The sequence below is a fragment of the Carettochelys insculpta genome, chromosome 10 (genome assembly GCF_033958435.1).
Source record: "Carettochelys insculpta isolate YL-2023 chromosome 10, ASM3395843v1, whole genome shotgun sequence".
In the NCBI taxonomy this organism is placed as follows: domain Eukaryota; kingdom Metazoa; phylum Chordata; order Testudines; family Carettochelyidae; genus Carettochelys; species Carettochelys insculpta.
In genome coordinates this window covers 21,437,579-21,456,419 of record NC_134146.1, presented here as the reverse complement: position 1 = coordinate 21,456,419, position 18,841 = coordinate 21,437,579, and the positions used below count along the sequence as shown (strand labels likewise).

Below are 18,841 nucleotides of genomic sequence, written 5' to 3'. Positions count from 1 at the left end.
GAATCATACTTTTAAAAATGTTTTAAAGTACAGCCAGAGTCTTAAAACATAAGTTGGCTTGCCAGCATTCGATTTCAAAGGATATTTGTCAGTCAATGTCAGTTTCAGCTGACCTCTGAAATTGACAAAAAATAAATCACTGGTAGCAAACAGCTCCCCAGTCTCTCATTACACTTTATGCCTGTAAGGATTGGTCACAGACCCCTCTGCAGTTGTGTTGCCATGGGAGTGTATGTTGGCCAGCTGAACTGTAGAGAGCTCCCTGTAGAGCCACAGGGCTGGTTAACCCCTCTACCCTTCAAGCACAAAGTAGGGGGAAGGCTGCAGTCCTGCAGGGCAGAATAGAAAAGAGAATCCCCACCAGTGCCAGAAGAGAATGGGCAGGAGCCATTCAGCAACTGGGGGCTCATTCTTGCTGTGAGTGATGAGGAGAATGTGGGAGTCATCCCTGGTCTTCAACCGTTCTGCAGCACCCTGAAGCCAGGGGCTTGTCATCTTTACAGTCCTGGCCAGAAGTCTCCGTTCTGTGGGACCAGGACTGTATCTTGCACCTTTTGGCCATTAAGATCCCCTTCTAGTCCTGATACCAGTGTGGGGAACAGTCAGTGCTGCCCTGACACTAACACCCCAAGCTACCAGCAACTGTAAAAAGTTAAACACTATAAATGGTCGAAATGAAAAAAAGATGTAATTTGAATTCTTCCAAGCCTAAATATAGACCAGATTTTCTCACCGTATGCAAAACTGGAGTAAGTAAATTTTTCAGAGATGACCTCTACATTAATGGAATCTATTCCTTTCCCAACTCCATAGCACATAACAGCACCACAGTGGCCACTACTGCATTTTCTCAGGGGTTACAGTTACTTTGTCTTCTGTTCCAAAATATGGGTGCAGTGGATTGACTCACAGAGATATGTAACTGCATACCAATAGGCTTTGCTGTTGGTCCCTCTGTGTCTGACCCCAGGCCACCAAAATGGGTGGTTTAAACAGCCACGGTGTAGTTTTCAAAATGCACAGGAGGCTGTGAACCCCAGGCACACAGCATTTCCACACTTACACAACAGAACAGTATCTATGTTGTCTTTTAGCTCATATGGAAGTAAGACTTGGTATAAACAATCTTTGAAAGCAGATTAGTTTTAGACTGATGACCTAAAAATTTATAAAATATGGACATAGTAATTTTTAGAAACAAAAAACAAAACCAAATGCTGTTGGACACTTCTAGTAAACCAAACCAGCTCCTCTAAAACAGGGCCACAGAAATTACAATCCTCAACTAGAATGATATTATTGAGTGATATTACAAGAAAATATTCAACGACAAGTAATCACATATAGTCACAGTTAATCTAATGAGGAAATGAAATGAGTGACAATTTATAAAAAACTGATCATGGAAAGGTTTAGAACACTCAAAATAAAACACCTGGTGTTATCATGAAATTAAGGAAAGATGAAACATACTGAGTGTCCTTCAAGTCTAGTTCAGCCACTGCAGTGACAAATGGTACTATTTTATGGTGGTGCAGCAATAGTCTCACAAGAGGTAAAATGGCATCATATTTATCCTGACACACTTCACCCAGAATGTAGGCAGCAGAAGCAGAGATTGGCTGTAACAAAAATAAAGGTGAAACCAAGATGAAAATAGTTACAGTTTGAACACAACCTGGAAAACATTAATTCTCTCAACAAGACAGCAGACGGTAATAATTTTGCAGATCTGTTTCCTCCTCTTGCTCCAGAGAGAAACTAACCAGCAAAGAGCCTTGTAGCAGTTATACTTTACCCTCTCACCCAGATTCATTGTACTGGCCAGGGCTAAGGGCAGGGGGACAAGAGGAGATTCAAAATTCCAACCACCCAGACCAGCAGGAACAGAGGCTTCACAGGCTCTGTCATGGCACAGACTCACTCCAGAGAGGAAGCCATAGGTCTCCTTACTTCCTTAAAGCAGCACAGGCAGGTCATAACTTGACCCTAGACTGCTTCTTCCAAAACAAAAAGTAGTACCTGAACATCGGGTGATTTTAGCAGCAAATTTCTTAAAGAAGTATAGTACTCTGACGGAAGTACATAGTCTTCAGTATAACAAACATTTAATCTAAGTGATCCTAGATCATCAGTTTTAGAGGATTTATTTCCATTTTCTCTTGGCTGTAGTAAGTACCTGAAAACAAAAAGGCAATTAAAAATACTATGCTAGAAATCATTGGTAAGTAGCTACATAAATACCACAGTATGATAAAACGTCAATGAAATTTTCCAGAGTATAACAACTCACCAGTACGTATCTGACCCTGCCATCAATAGTTTTAACAAAAGTTAAGAAAAAAACTGCAAAACTTGATATGGTTAATTAAAGGAATTGTTCTTAATTGCCTTGTGTTGTGTCTTGATGGTCTATACTGGATGCGCCTACCTTCAGTTAAAGACTTTTTTTGTTTTTCAAAAATTCCTTTAATTGGCCATATAAGGTCTTCTCCATGGATGAGAGTTGTGTGGAGTGATAGTCTTTGTGGGGCTATACAGAAAGAACTTAAAAATGCTGGTCCTTGTTTATTCAGCAAAAAAATGGTTTTCTTATTTTAAATCTGGGTTACATTTATACTAAATACACATTAATGCTGCTACAATAGCAGTAGCATTTATCTGCAGAAATTACAGATGGTCTAGAATGAAACAAAAATAAGTGAAAGCTATGAAGAAAAATATTCAGTAGAGAACACATTACCAAGCAGAAAACAGGATAAATTTTATTTGAAAGTGCACAATAGCAGCTATGGAAAAATCCATGTTATAATTATATTGTATACTAATTCAAAAACTACAAAGCTTGAAAAGCAAAAAACAGAAGGAGAAACTGAAAATTTGGAAGACGCACTATTTTATTCCTAGCCTCAAAATTCCTGAATTTTATTTTGTCAGAAAGTAATCTAAGGACGCTAGTTTTTTATTATAATTCTATTTTTTCTTTTCTTTATTCAGCGTTACCACTGTATAATTATTATATGATTCTTTTTTGCAGTTCAGTTGTACCCCAGCAGGTGGTGTAGTTGTGTAAGTTACATTTTGATAAGGTACAGTAAACCCGAGAGTTATGCAGGGGTTGCGTTCTAGCAACCCTTGTGTAACCTGAATTTTTGCACAAGTCAGAGGGGAGAGGGAACCAGGCTGCTGCCCGATTCCCAGCTCCCCTGGACTTGCAGGAGCTGGGAAACAGACCAGCCCACCAGGACTGGACAGTTTCCTGGCTCCCAGAGTGGCAGGGAGCTGGGAACCAGGAAGAAACCTGGTTCCCCTATCCCCACTGCTTGTGGGACCCAGGAAACTGACTAGCTCACGGCTGGTCAGTTTCCCGGTTCTGCGAGCACAGGGCTGACAGGTACCAGGCTGCCGCCTGGTTCCCAGATCCCCTCTGCTTGTGGGACCAGGAAACTGAACAGCTCACCAGGGCTGGTCAATTTCCTGGCTTCTTCACTCTGCCTACTTCCAGCAGCACACCTGTCAGCCTGACAGCAGTGCGGCTAGGGGAAGGAGGGGGAAGGGGCCACAGAGCAGCTTCAGGTTGTGCCTACCTAATGTTAAAGAGAGTTATGCACATCTTGAAGCCGCGTATTTTGAGGGTTTACTGTAATTCATCATTTCAACAAGTATGACTAATATAAACCATCAAATCGTCAAGATTATGCTGATTTTCAAACATCTTGTACAATTATACAACTGCATTTTTACAAATTATTATTTTAATGTTAAGAGTCACTACAAATGACAGTGTCATGCCAATGTATACATCAGATAGAGTCAACAGGCAGACCACAGTCCAAACCTGGACTGCCAGATGAAGAGACCTCAGAACCCTTTAAATTTACTTACGAAGACTACATTTTAATCACAGATATTTTTAGTAAAAGTCATGGACATCTCACTGGCAGTAAACAAATGTTCACAATCCATGACTTATCCATAATTTGTACTATCACCCATAACTAAAACCTGGGTCTGGGAGGCCACAGGTGCTCTAGGGAGGCAGTCATGTTTTTAAATATTAAAACTCAAGACTCATCTATGGTGGTAACAAAACTAATAGTGTGACATGGGAGCTACTAAGCAAGGCTATGTTCGGATTAAAATTTTGCTGAGATTAGTTAACATATTTCTCCAGTATTAGCTACTAGACAATTGCTCATCTCAGGTCAATACAGCATCTAACTATATAGATGGGTAATGACTATAAATTTCCCCAAGATGGAAAAGTACTCTAATTTGCTTTAACCTACTTTTATAATCTTCAAAATAAAGATGTATAATACAGAATCTTTATCAGATTACCTACATCTATATATTCACACTGTATAGATAGGTCTGGGTAGAGCTGAGACTGGTGTGGGGTCTACACCAGGCAGCCTAACAGGGTGGTGAACCACGCTGCCTGAACCAGGGCTGCTAGGGCTATGAGAATGACCATGCCTGGTTCAGTCTGATCTTCATCAGAATCTTGTGTATTATCCAGACGGGAGAAATGGGTAGACCACCAATATTACAAGTGATAGGAGGTAGGTGTCCTTAAGAGATCCCACACTGTGGCCATACAGAGAACAGAAATGGTGGCATTTCCTATTGTCACAGATCGAAAAAGGCCTATAAAGAAGAGTCCCACACTGCTGGAAAGTACTCCTTGCCACACCCAGCTGAAAGGACCATTCACAATGAGAGAAGAAAGATCCTGCTGAGGTGATCCACCAGCTGGTTCTATGCTCCCAGCAGGTTCACCATCTCAAGATGAATGCAACGTATGATGCAGAACTCCCATAACTGGACTGCTTTCCAACTTGGCCTAGGGGAGAAGCCTTGTGATCCATCTTGTGAAATGAACACACCCTCTGCCAAACCAGCTTCACTAGGAGATGTGGAAGATAGGACCAGCTAAGAGACCTACACCCCTCTCTCCATACTGACCAAAATTTGCAGGGTCTCTTCTTGAGGTTCAGTATCAGAAGCCAGAGGGAGGCTCATACAACCAAGCACTGTTCTGTGAGGCCACTAAGTAGGGGGTGCCTAAAGAATGTGCCCTCAACTCTAGGGAACCCCCAGGGGAGGAGGGTGAGAGGTGTCTGCTAGAGGGCAACTTCTAGTATTGGATAATAGCTCATTGCCCAGTGCTCAATGGTACAGGCGGTGCAGAGTCCTGTACTGCTCGGGATGCAAGAACTGGGAATGAAAGTACATCATTAGCTGCCACAAATGTCTCTAGAATTGACAGTACTGTGAAGTGATTTTTAATTTTTTTTATTTCAAAAGGTGCAAAAAGCTGCTAGGGAGAGGATGCTATCGATGTCATTTTGACAAATAAGGAGGAACTGGTTGAGAATTTGGAAGTGGAAGGAAACTTGGGTGAAAGTGATCAAGAAATGATGAATTCCTGATTCTAAGGAATAGTAGGAGAGAGAACAGCAAAATCAAGACAATGGTTTCAGGAAGGCATGCTTTAGTAAACTGAGGGAGCTGGTCTGCAAGATCATGCGAGAAACAAATCTCAGAGGGAAAAAAAACAATTGAAGACAGCGGGCAGTTTTTCAAAGAGACATTATAAGGGCACAAAACCAAACCAATCCACTGCAGAGGAAAGACAGGAAATATGGCAATGGAGTATTCTGTCTTAATCAGGAGCAGTATACCTTGTAAGCTGGGTGGCTACTGAGAAGATATTCAAGTGCCATCCCCCTGCTTAGCAGGGTTTTTTGTTTTGGCTGGTGGTGCAAATTAGCGCATGCCTTCATGCACATAAAAAAGCCATTTTGCACATGGATTGAAAAAAATCTGCACATACATAGTACTGAAGGACATGCCATAGAGCATGGGTGTCCAACCTTTTGGCTTGCCTGGGCCACACTGAGTGAAGAGGAATTGTCTTGGGCCGCATATAAAATATATAATATAGTTAATGTATATAAATCACATAATAATGTTAAAAGTTTACGATCTTGTGGGGCTGCATTACTGGCTGTCCAGGGCCGCATGCGGCCCGTGGGCCACAGGTTGGACACGCCTGCCATAGAGTCTGAGTGTGGCTCTGATGTGGATTTCAGGGCTGTCTCAATCTCCATTACCAGTCCTTTTGGTGTGAGGGTTGAAATCTTGAAGATCTCACAGTGCCCTTTCTATAAGGCTTCCGCAAGAACTTGAGACACCTTGAGTGTGGATTGCTCAATGGCATCAACTTTCTGCAGGAAATGCAGAGCTTGAAACCGGTCGATGGAGGCATTCTCTGGCACTGGAGAGTGGATGAGTATCATTATGTGCAAAGGAGTCCCACAATTTAAAGAAATATACATATTCAAAAAGAACCACAACAGAAAAACCATTGGAAAGTTGTCATGAAAGAATAAGACTGGTTCCATAAAGAGAAACTAGCAGCACGAAGGAGCTGATGGAATTCAGGGCCCTTTATATCCATGGCATGAGCACATGTAATCAAAAGGCACCGGAGCCGACCTGACAGAGACCTCTAAGGGGAAAAATGAGCTCTGAAAACTATGCTTTAAAAAAAAAACCAAACATATATTTTCTGCATTAAGGAAGTCAATATAGGATCAAGTTCTCTTTTGGTCCCTTATTTCTCACCATGCTTGGAAGGAATCATTTCCTAACACTTTCACTGGAACCTTAATTTCTCCTAAGAAGACATCTTGCACCAGGTTTCCATTGTTCCATAGGTCAATCCTGAAAATTAAAACATTGTTTTTAATGTTCGTGCAAATTATAAAGATGACAATCACTAGCAGATTTCAAATCAACATCTTCATACCTCTAGTTCAGAAAGCATGCACAGAGAAAATATTAGAATTGTCATACGAATCTAGTCAGTCAAGAGGAACTCAAATAGCTTATTAAACCCACACCAGCCAATCAAAGAAACAAATTTAGACAGTGAAATCTCAGAGTTAGAAATCTCAAACTTTACATCAGTAGAACACAGTGACAGCGACTGATGCATTTTCTTCTTTGAACAAAACAACAACAGGAAACTACTACATTTCTTTTTCAGGTGTTTGCAGTGAACTTTTACCAGTTTACCTACATTCGTATTTTGCTGCTAAAAGTAAAACTTGGACAGACCGCAATACCACACTGACTCATGCGCTGGTTATTTCAAACAAGGTCTAGAACGTTCAAGACCTAAAGAGCTATCACTCAAAAAACATGCACCTGGCTTCGATTCTACTCCTTCTTACCTCTGGCATTTCTGTTAGACAGCAGATATGTTAAGAAGAACAAACAAAATTAATGCTAGAGTTGTTGGGGCATAAATACTTTTCTACATACATCTACAGCTATAATCCTACCCACTGTACAAACTGAAGGATCACATAAGCAAGGACAGAAATGAGTGAAAATTTAGTTATTTGATGATAACTGAAATTTACACTAAAGTCTCTGCCACTTATGAAATAATCAACACACAAGGCACGCCCTCAGTTCCTTTCTGAGGTCGGCCATGTGGCTAAGTGTAGATGCTCCGAAACACTGCTTGTAAAATACAGAGGCAGGCAAACTATCGAAGTGTGCAAGAGTATAAAGGAAAACTCTGCTGTAAGGTGTTTTTTACATCTGCTGGGGGAAGGTATTGTATGTATCCTGCCAAACATGCTGCCAGATATTAGCAGACACATAAGAGAGGCTAGTCCTTGATCAGACCCCCAACACAGCTGACTAAATACTTGGAGCCCTGTAGTGCCACTGCATAGACTAGAGGCCACACTTTTCTCAAATGCTTGGTGATAGTGTCATCATTTTGACCAATTTCTGCAAGAGCCTATTGAGAGTGAGGGGCTCTTTGTCCCACCTACAACCCAGCACAGGGCATTGTGAGTTTCATTCAGAATGTACATACTACAGCAAAACCACTGCTCACGAAGTAATCAGGGACTGAGGAGAGATCAAAAATTAGTAAAGCTGAAGATGTCAAAATCACAGTATGTACACAGCATTGCATTGTTTTCTTTTTGTCCTTCAACCCTGCAAAGCAATTTCCAGTGTACTGAAGGCATCAGAATATGAGAGGATATATACTTGTTCTCCACTGCTATCACTTCCCTTATGTAATTCAGTCACCCAGATTTGAAAAAATGGCATGGAGCAGAAGACTGTAAATATGATGTGCTCCTAAAAGGGAAGTTCTGCTATACTAAGTAAAGAATCTGGGTTCTGTTTTGACTGATATTAAGCAAATATTGTACACGTGCCAGGTAATAAATATTAAGGAAATATGCAACTTTTCATAAGGTCAGCTACTTGCAATTTGGACAAAAAGTTTAATTAAATTAATAATTTTCTCAGAAACTCACAATATTTATAATTTCACTTTTAGAATCAAAAGAAGTTTACTCTGAGGATTTTATAACTGAAATTGAAAGAATCTTCTTTGTAAATTTGAGCACTAGCTTTTTGCAGTCATACTATGCCATAATATTTCTTTACCTGAGTATAAAGATTTTAATGTACTTCATACAAAATGATATTTAATACATAATCTCAAGAACATACCTGACTTCCAGCTTCTCTATGTCCTCCTCTTCTACCTGGAACTGGGATTTTTTGGTATAACTACTGGACCTGGTTACCTGTAAGTAAGATAGTCTTGTTTATAAATTAGAATTCCTCCATATCTATTGTAAAATTTTGGCTTTTTAATGTTATATTGGTCCTGAAAGCTAATTTCTAAAATTTCTAGAACATTAATGATGCATCTCAGACAGACATACACTGAGGAGACAAGAACAAAAGCCCAGTGTCCCTCTTCCCCACATCACACAACTTTAACTGCATATTTTAGAACCCTTCATTTACAAACTGAGCTCAATTTATTGCAATTCCAGACAGATCATGTAAACTTCACAGTAGCCTAAAATTACATAACTGCTTTGTAATCATTTTGTTCTAACATTTTCATTCACAGAAAAAATTAATCTGAAATTTCAAATGGTAGAATATGGGAGCCAACACATACTATAGGCCTGATTCTGTAAATACTCCAATCATCCATTTCTTATTGAAATCAATGGCAGATCAAAAGCAGAGTTCTCACAGGATCAGAACCTACATGTAAAGCACTAAATTACATATTATTGTCTCAGTATTGATTTCTGAAGTTTTTAAATACTTTCATATAGCCTGACAAACTTACAAATACAAACCATATTATATATTATGTTTCACAATGTAAAATGAAAAGCAGAACACAAAAATGGAAAATAAATGCATGGGAGCCATTTTAAATGGCCAAATTCTGCTCCCCTAAACCAAAGCTCAAGCAAAACAAGATCAGCACAAGAACTCTGCAATGGCCAGAAGGGGAATATCCACCAGTTCCCAATGTTTAGCTCACCCTAAACTGAAGCCATATCAAACTGATAACCCCACTGAATTATTACACTGACTACACATAGCAGGAAAAAAAAGATTTTAACTAAGTATTCTAAAAGATGTTCTGATTAAGAAAAGTATATTTTCATACTTCAGTCCATATCAGAACTACTACTGATGGCAGCCAATCAAGAAAAATAAATAGCCCTCACATTTGTAACTATGAAACTAGTATCTCTCACTAGATACAGGTAGCAACTCCCTTGTCCAGCATGATCAACCTGACAGGTCCCAAATAAGAGAATTTGCTGAATGAGAGGAGGTCCAGGGCTTCGGCCCCCAGACATCTCTGTGCTACTGGGGCAGCTACAGCCCCAGCCTCCCTCCTCCGGGACTTCAGCCCCAGCCTGCGCTGCCCTAAGGCAGGAGCGGGAGTGCAGGGCTCCTGGCTGCAGCCCAGTACTCTCTCACCCAGGAACATCTATGGTTTGGTGCTGGATGAAAGAGAAATGAACTTCAGAGGTGCAACTTGTAGCAGCTGAACGGGAGTGCTGTGGTCTTTCATTCTGTGTTAAAATACAGTTGGCTAGCACATAATACAATAAAGTGCATGAGACAAACAAGCAAACACACTACAACATGTGACAAATTAAATTTTGAAAAAACTTATTTACCTCAAAATAAAATGTTTCATTAAACTGTGGATTGCTTGTTTTCTTCTTGACTTTTGTTTTCTTCTGATCATTCCTGTTGCAAAGAGGTACAGTTTTACCATTTAAAATTTAAACACACAAATTATTAAAAGGTTCAATTGTCAAGAATGCACTAATCATTTATTCTCAAGCCCAGATCCTCAAATATATTTAGGTGCCTACTCCCATTAATTTCAGAAGAAAATGGACCTCTATATACTTTTGAAATTCGTTGATTCTTTGGATAATTATGTAAGTAGTGCTGTAATTAATGCTGTCACTTGATGTAACAAAGACATTGAACAGAAAAAAGTTAATATACATCCACAACAAGTACTCTTGCAATGGGAGGTGGGTCATATTTCGCTCACTGTTTATATTTTATTTCACAAACAAGTGCAACATGAAACAGTTAGCATATGATGCAGATTAAAATTTGGAAAGGATTGGACTGCTGAAAACATTTATTTCTGTGCATCTGTCTCCATGTGTGTTATGCACCATATATCTTCTCCATTCCCTCCTGTTTTCTAGTTTTTTTTTTTTTAAGTGGTAGTGCACATTATTACAAGTAGAACCTCTCTAATTCAGAACTCTCTTATTGGCAACATCCATAATATGGTATGATTTTAGTTAGCCAGACAATCACTTATCATGGGTGTAGCCAAGTTTCCCATGGTCCCATAAAGTTTGTTTACAGCTACCAGTTCTTGGTCTCAGTGTTCCATGCTGTTATTTAGCTGTAATTTAAATGTCTTCTAAGAATCCAGTAAGAACCTGAAGTATGGGCAATGCTGACTTCCCATGGGCCATCAAATTCACTTGTTTGTCACTGGTCAGGTCCTGAGGGTGCCAGACTACAGAAGTTCAACCTGTATTATGATGACATAATGTTGCATCCTTTCTTCCTAGAGACTGTATGTGTCACTACCAAAGTGCTCAGATACTGAGTATTTCCTTTAAAAAAATAAATAAATACAAACTCCATGCTAATTCTAACCTAAGGCAGATAGATGGAAAAAATCACTTAACATACTTTATGTAAATAAGAGTTCTGTTCACTTCCCATCCCAGGTAGCAATTCCTGTTCAATACTATGCCAACTCAGAAGCACAGCAAATACAGGCTGTGTCTACACTTACCAAAAACTTTGAAATGTCCATGGTAATGACCAGATCGAAGAATACTAATGAGGTGCTGAAATGCATATTCAGTGCCTCATTAGCATGCCACCAGCTGTGGCACTTCAAAATTGCCGCATTTCGCTCCCGCAAGGCTCGTCTACACAGGTGGTTTTCAAAAGGATTCCCAACAACACTGAAATCCCCTCACTCCTTATTATGAGCTCACAGGAATAAGGGAATTTCGATGTTGGAGGGGTTGTCTCGAAAAAGACCCCTATGTAGACAAGCCGCGTGGAAGTGAAACGTGGCAATTTCGTAGTCCTGTGGCCGGTGGCATACTAACGAGGCGTTAATAAGCATTTCAGGGCCTCATTAGTATTCTTCAATCTGGCTACTAGCATGGCCATTTTGAAGCTTTCGGTGAATGCAGATGTAGCCACAGTAACTGTACTTTTTGGTTTTTGGTAGGCTTTTACATGGCCTTAAACACAAAGGTAAATGACAACTTACATAGCATATGTTCTTATACCATAGACAACCTTAGCTTAACAAAGACTTTTAGTTTACGTAAAATCAACAAAGAAAAGGTGTTCTTTTTACATTAGACTAACTACACACAGTCCATTTGCTGTTTCCATACTAGTAAAAGTTTGTGTAAAACATGTAGGCTGGGCCTATGCTACAGCCATCTTGCAAAAGATTTTCTGGAAGATCTCTTCTGGAAAATCTTTCGAAAGATCACGTCCACGCACAAAAAGCAGATTGAAAGATCAAGCCACTCTTTTGAATCACTATGGCCACAGAGCTCCACTGACTCTTTTAAAAGAACAGCCGAGGAAACATCCGGCAAGCCCTTCTGCGAGCACCAGCCATGTGTTCCCTTAAGGGGCCCCACCCAAACACTCCCTCCCTGCACATGCTGCTGAGGCCTGATGAGCTGATCACAGTGAAGCTGAGCCTGTGTCCACTATGACCCTCGCATCTGAAAGCCATGGACCCACAGCAGCCCCGGAGCTACCCCACCAGTTCTGACTGGTGGGACCGCCTGGTCTTGGCAAAATGGGATGACGCGCACTGTCTGCAAATCTTTCGCATAAAGAAAGACACATTCATGGAGCTCTGCAGCTGGCACACCCCCACTCTCCGACACCAGGATACCCAGGTACAGCCCGTGCTGACTCTGGAGAAGCACATGGCCATTGCCATTTCGAAGCCTGCCATCCTGGACAGCTACTGCTCCCTGGGGCAGCAGTTTGGGGTAGGCAAGTCAACTGTTAGGGCTGTCCTCCTCGAGGTAAAGCGCACACTGCTCACTGGCCCAGTGTGGGGAGGGGGCACCTCAGCTTTCCACACTGCTTTGGCACGATCACTGGTACCCACATCACCATCTGAACGCCGGTCACTACGTGAACCACAAGGGCTACCATTCTGTGGTATTGCAGGCCCTGGTGGATCATAGAGGCAGGTTCATGGACATCTACATGGGCTGGCTGAACTGGGCCCACAATGCCCAGGTATTCTGCAACTCCAGACTTTGCCAGAGGATGGTGGTGAAGACCTACCTCCCCCAGAGGGAGCTCATGCTCAGGGACGTCACCATGCCCCTGTGCATAGAGGGCAACCCAGTCTACCCTGGCTCATGCGGCCACACACAGGCCACCCCAAACCCTTCCCAGAGCTGCTCAACAGTCGTCTCACCTGGGCACACTACCAAATAGAACAAGCGTTTGGGCTCTTGAAGGTGAGATTCAAATGTCTCCTCGTGCACTCTGTCATTGGGATTAAGAATGTCCCTCAGGTCTTGGGGGCCTGCAGTGCCCTCCACAACCTGGCCGAGGCCAAGCAGGAGACAATCCTGATGGGGTGGATAGTTGATGCCAGCCTGGGGTACAAGCAGCCCACCACAGACCCCAACCGTCAGGCCCACTGTGACAGGCTCCACATCTGAGAGGCCCGCAGGGAGGCTTTTGCCCGCAGGCCCCAGTGACCCTTCTCCAGGCACTACTTACAGGCTCCTCCAGCCTGCAGCCCCACCCCCTCCCCACACAACTCCTCCCCGTTCCCCCACTAACGAGGAGAACGGGGGTGCTGATAAAATAAAAAATGTTGTCCAATAAGCCAGAACTTTTTCCAAAGATAAATACTCTAGGAACTACGTACAGGGTACATATATGTATGTATGTATGTTGGGACAGGGTTTGAGGGCCTCAGCCGTCCAAGGGGATGGAGGGCCACAAGCCCTGGCATCCACAGGAGCCCCGGCAGCCTTAGGCTCGCTGGGTGGGGAAACGAAGGCAGGGAGCCTGCTACAGCGGGACCCGCTCTGGCCATGAGCCATTTGACAAGGCCCCAAATGGCTGCTGGGGGGAGGTTGGGCAGGAGCAGGATAGCAAGAACTCTGTGCGTTGGGTGGAAGGAGGGAGGTGGTATGGGCGGCAGCTCTGTGAGGATCCTGCACGTGATCCTGAGCATCTCCACAACTTCACCTCAGACCTCCTGCCACCAGGCCAGGTCAGTGCAGTTCAGTGCCAGCCTCTCCCTGAGCGGCTGGTTTTACCCCTGGAGTGTGGCTGTAGCAATGGCTCCTCTGGCTGCAAGCCCGCCCGGGCGCTGGTGGTGGGGGCGGCCCGGTGAGCTCCCCAGCACCAGAAGGTGAACAGGGCTCTCCCAGCCCTTACATGGCACAGCTGTAGGGATAGAAGGGGAGAGAGAGACAACACGTTAGTCCCACAGCCCAGGTCCACGTGCCGTCCCCTTTACCCCCAGGCCGATGCACAGGGATGTCCCAGGAGCAGTGGCGTGCATGCTCTAATCGGTGGGTCCTGCTTCACATGGCTTCTGATGTGCCTTGGGGATGGGGCTGACCATTGGGGCAATGGGGGAGTATATGGCCTTTGTGGGGCCCTGCATGGGTGGCGGGTGAGCCAGATACAGCCTGGCCTTTCTCCCCACTACTAAGCCTGCAGCCACCAGGTGCTGCGTGTTGCCTGCGGGTGCACCTGCATGCCAGGGTGCACTCCCCGGTGGGGCATCTAGGGTTGGCTGTTGCCCATGTGGCTGGCCAGCCTCAGGCTGTTGCAGGGTCAGCCACCTCCTTCCCCCCCGAATGTGCCACATGCCACGCACTTACCAGAGGGTCTGGGGATGCCTGGCTGGGTGAGCGTGAGGGGATGTCAATGACAAGTGTCCAATCTGAAAAACTGCCGCCATCTTGTAGGCTCTTGGTCTCTGGCCGTAGTTGGCTAAGGTCCGTTGAGGATCCCGGTGGCCCTGGCTCCTCCTTGGCCACCGCCGCAGGGGGCTCCTCAGCTGCTGAGTCAAGTATGGTGGGTGGGGGGCTGGAACTGTCCATGCCCCTGAGGAGCCCTTGCAGCTCCCTGTGAAAGGGGCAGGTGGCTGGCCCTGCCCCTGAGCACCTGGCAGTGGCCTGGGCCCAGACATTTCCTTGCTGGAGTTCCTTTACCTTGAGATGAACTTGCTCCAAGGTACGGGCAGGGTGGCCTCGGGTAGTATTCCTCCTCCCTCCCGTCATGGTGAGGAGGAAGTCCTGCTCGTGCCAGAGCCCCAGCAGGTCTTTGAGCTCCTGCTCAGTGCAGGAGCGCACCCTCTGCTTTGTGGCCAGGGAAGGCTCCTGGGACTCCTCTGAGGGCTCCGTGGGAGACCCCTGGGAGTCACAGAGAGGCTGACTGGTGGTGACAATGGATGGAGTCTCGGCTGCAAGGGATGGCCACGAGGCCATGCTGCTGGGGACTCATCTCCTTGCTGTCAGCATGCTCTCAGCTTCCTGCCACAGGCTCTCCAGGGCTCCTTGTGCCTTTAAGGGGGCCAGATGCAGAGAGCAGAGAGCTCCATTAGCTCTGGCCTGGTGGTCTCTGCGCCCCAGCTGCCTGGCACCATGGAGGAACCCTCTTTTTAAGACAGGCCTGCAGAGTGTCTACACATGCCTCCTTTCAAAATAATCTTTGAAAGACGGAAATCTTCCTGATCTGGGAGTGGAAGAGGGCTTCCAGAAGAAGAGCTGCGTTCTATCAATTTTAAATTGAAAGAGCACATATTGTGTGCAGATGCTCCAGGTGTTCTTTCAAAAAAGGGCCTGATTTTCTGAAAAAACTTGCTAGTGTAGATGTGGCCATAGAGTACATAGTAAGAAATTGGTGAGAGGGGGAGAAATAAAGATTGTTTTATCCAGTGCTAAAATCCATTCATGCAATTAACCATTTAACAGATACATATCTTCACACTTTGATTATGATGCCTCTTTCATAATTTGGAACTGCATTCGGAAATATCTGCAACGTAATACAACAAATCTTACCTAGAAGGACCCACAAGAGACACTGTTGCGTAAGGATCACAATTCTGTCCATTTACAAGAGGCAATCCATGGCATTCTTTTATCCTCAAATGAAAAGAGAAAGAAGTTTGTGAATCTAATGTCAATTTTTGACAATCTTAAAAAATATTTCTTTCCTTTTGAAGCAAAGACACTTTCTATCAAACTGATGAAGAGTTAACATAAGCCAGTATCACAGACATTATTAATATCTGAAGCACACTGGATTCCACATGGAAATGTTAGATAGCCACACCATACGTAAAACAAGATGACTCCCACACCAGAGCAGCCAATTCAGTTTTCTGGGCATAACTTAATGCTTGATGATAGTCAGGTATACAGTTAGTCTGGAGCAGGTTAGTGGGTCATAAGGAACTTGGGAGGTGATTAGACACCATGAAAATACTCAAATATTAGTTGTGTGTTCAGGATGAAAACATACACATAGTTAGAAATGAGACACAAAGGTAAGGTGACCAGGAAGACCATAAACTTAGAAGTTACTTTTTAATTTAACTTAAGACAGACAAGATGATTTTCCAGTGGACCTCACCGACTGTGGACCAGCAGCAGAGTTTGTTACAGTTAAGTCAGTTTCTAACCTGGGCTGGCTGACTGATGCAGCAGGGTCAAATTGTGACAGATTTATATTTTAAGGTGCAAGCTCAAAAACTGTAAATACATTTGTAATATGGTTTGTATGCATCTGCTCCAGAGGCCAAAGAGATGACAGAACCCTGTTTATCTGAAAGAATGTAACTATTTCCAGGACAGGAAAGATTCAAGGGTAGATTGTGATTTTAAAGGAACAAACCTGCTACATGTGGTGGCTTATTTTAACAGCTGATGCTAAAGACATCGGGCTAGGGCCCCAATTGCTCTTGATCCACAGAGAAATAGAAAAGGGACTACTGTGGTCATCTAGTTTGACTTTCTGATTTAATTCACGTTTGAACTAGAGGATATCTATTCTAAAAGATCCAGTCTTGATTTAAAATCCCCCCAGTGACAGAGAATTCACCATACATCTTGGTAAACTGATCCAATGTTTAATTACCCTCTCTCTTAAAATATGCACCATAATACCCATCTGAATTTGTCTAGCTTCAACTTCTCACCACAGATTCTTACATTTTTGTGTCTTAGAGAAGGTTGTCCAACATGTTCATCACTTGCCACATGTGGTGAACAGGACACTACGTTGTGGCGAATTGGACTCTCGAGACACATGTGGCTCTTGGAGCCTTTCAATGAGGCTCCTCCTCAGAGTCACACACAGGGAGTGCCACCCACATGCCCCACTGCTTGGTGGGAGAAGTGTGTAGCGGCGGCTCCAATGAGTTACAAGTAGTGAGTCAGAATGGGGAGACTAGGGGTGGCTCTTGTGGAAGGGGAGGCATTTATTTATAGTTAGGGGAGGGCAGCAAGTGGCAAATCTGGAAAGATGACAGCCACAAATGTGGCTATCTTTGTATTCGTATTGGACACCACTGTCTTAGAGCGCAGATTCCATCATCTATATTTTGTTGCCCATGTAGGTAGTCCAAATGTGATCAACACCCCTTAATCATCTCTTTATTAAAATAATTAGATTAAGCTCCTTAAGTCTATCACTGTAAGAAATGATTTTCAGTCCTTTTAATTATTCTCATGGCTCTACTTTGAAACCTTTGCAATTTATCAATATCCTTCTGGAAACGTGGATACCAAACCTACATGCAGTATTCCACTGGTGAGCACATTAGGGCCAGGACAGAGGTTATCTACCCTCACTATTCCTAAACATTATTCCCCTGTCTATATATCTAAGACCTGCATTAGCCCTTTTGGCCACAGAATCACACTAGCCCCAATACTCAAGTCTTTCAGAGTCACTCACTCCCGATGACAGAGTACTGCATCCAATAAACACAGCCTTCAGTGTTATCCTTGATGCAGAGCTTCTCACTTAGCTGTATTAAAATGCATGCTGTTTGCTTGCTCCCACTACATTGGCCCATTGAGACCACTCCATCCATTTAATTATTTACCACATCCCCTATCTTTGAGTCATCTGAAAGTTGAACCTCACTGGAAAAAAACCTGCTGAATGACTATGCCTCCTCTACTCTTATATTTTGAGATCTGACAGCCAATTTTCATTCATTTTGTGTGTGCCACATTAATTTAATACCATTCTAGGTCTTGTTTTAAAACCAAGCCAAACAATTAGATATGTGCAAATATCAACACTATCACCCTTACCAGTCAACTTGCAATCTCATCAAAACAATCTATCAAAATTACCCTCCTTTAATTCTTTACTAATAAAGTCCATATCAGCCATTCCATTATTTGCCTGGGATGAAGACCAAATTGACAGACTTATTATTAGTCAAAGTCTTCTCCTGCTAGACATCCATAGATGTTTAGCCATATAATTTGCAGAATCTGACTAATAGATGAACAGAATTAGTCACCACCTTGTAGATGTCAGCATATAACAGAAAATATTTATCAGGCCATGAACCAGCTTACTCTTCTGGTCCAGAGAACTTTAAATTTACCTGAAAGATTTCAGGCCTTTCAATTGGTAGGAAATTTTGATGAAAGTTCCAGTGATTAAGCTACTCATATTTTGTTAGCTATTGGTGGTAACAGCTCTTTAATAGAAAACCACTGTACTCTTTATCATTATGTTTTTAGTGACTCTGTGACTATCATGTCTACTGTCTGTCTGAGTATTTCGGGTCAATACACAATGAGGGAAGGGTCACCTAGTGAGTTGTTCGAAACAATTAAAACTTCCAGAATGAGAGCTGATGTTGGAGTACCCCCACTTTATTAGTAGGCAGTATACAATAGTGATGACACAGACAGAGCTCTCTGATTTAAAACTCCATTAGATAAGAAGAGACATTGGGAACGCTGCTTTAAGGAAGAGTATGTAGTAAAACTGATGGCATTTCGTGGGTGGACACAACATGCTCTTGAGTGCCAAGAGGTCATGTGGTATATAATTCTGGAGAATTAATTAGGTGGTATCAGAACCAGAAGACACCAACCACAGATTGTTCATGTCTCTTATAGGGAAAGAAGTTTTTTGTTTTGTTTTTTTTAAACACTTTCTGATATTGTATGTCTTCAGATCTGTGGGTCAGGCTAGCCTAGCTTCTATTCTTCTCCCACTGCAGTCCACAAAATGAACACAACTTGGGCTATATTTCAGCCTGTTACAAGTTTGTTGACAGTTGCCCCTAGGAAGGAAATCAGTTTCTGTTAAAAAGTCTCTTTTTCCTGGTTATGTCCAGTCAGACAGTACACTCAAAGTCACA

The 18,841-nt window shown here is 43.0% G+C and overlaps 1 protein-coding gene across 1 annotated transcript in view; it reads right to left on the bottom strand.

Annotated features, from left to right (window-relative positions):
• The window catches only part of RASA2 (RAS p21 protein activator 2), a 104,241-nt gene that overhangs the window by 27,795 nt on the left and 57,605 nt on the right, over positions 1–18,841 (bottom strand). Inside the window, exons 6-11 of the mRNA XM_075004370.1 lie at positions 15,507–15,590; positions 10,050–10,122; positions 8,557–8,633; positions 6,634–6,732; positions 2,023–2,179; positions 1,474–1,622 (exon numbers count right to left, since the gene is read on the bottom strand). Coding sequence (XP_074860471.1) covers positions 1,474–1,622; positions 2,023–2,179; positions 6,634–6,732; positions 8,557–8,633; positions 10,050–10,122; positions 15,507–15,590 — 639 coding nt within the window. The remainder of the gene's footprint in view (positions 1–1,473; positions 1,623–2,022; positions 2,180–6,633; positions 6,733–8,556; positions 8,634–10,049; positions 10,123–15,506; positions 15,591–18,841) is intronic.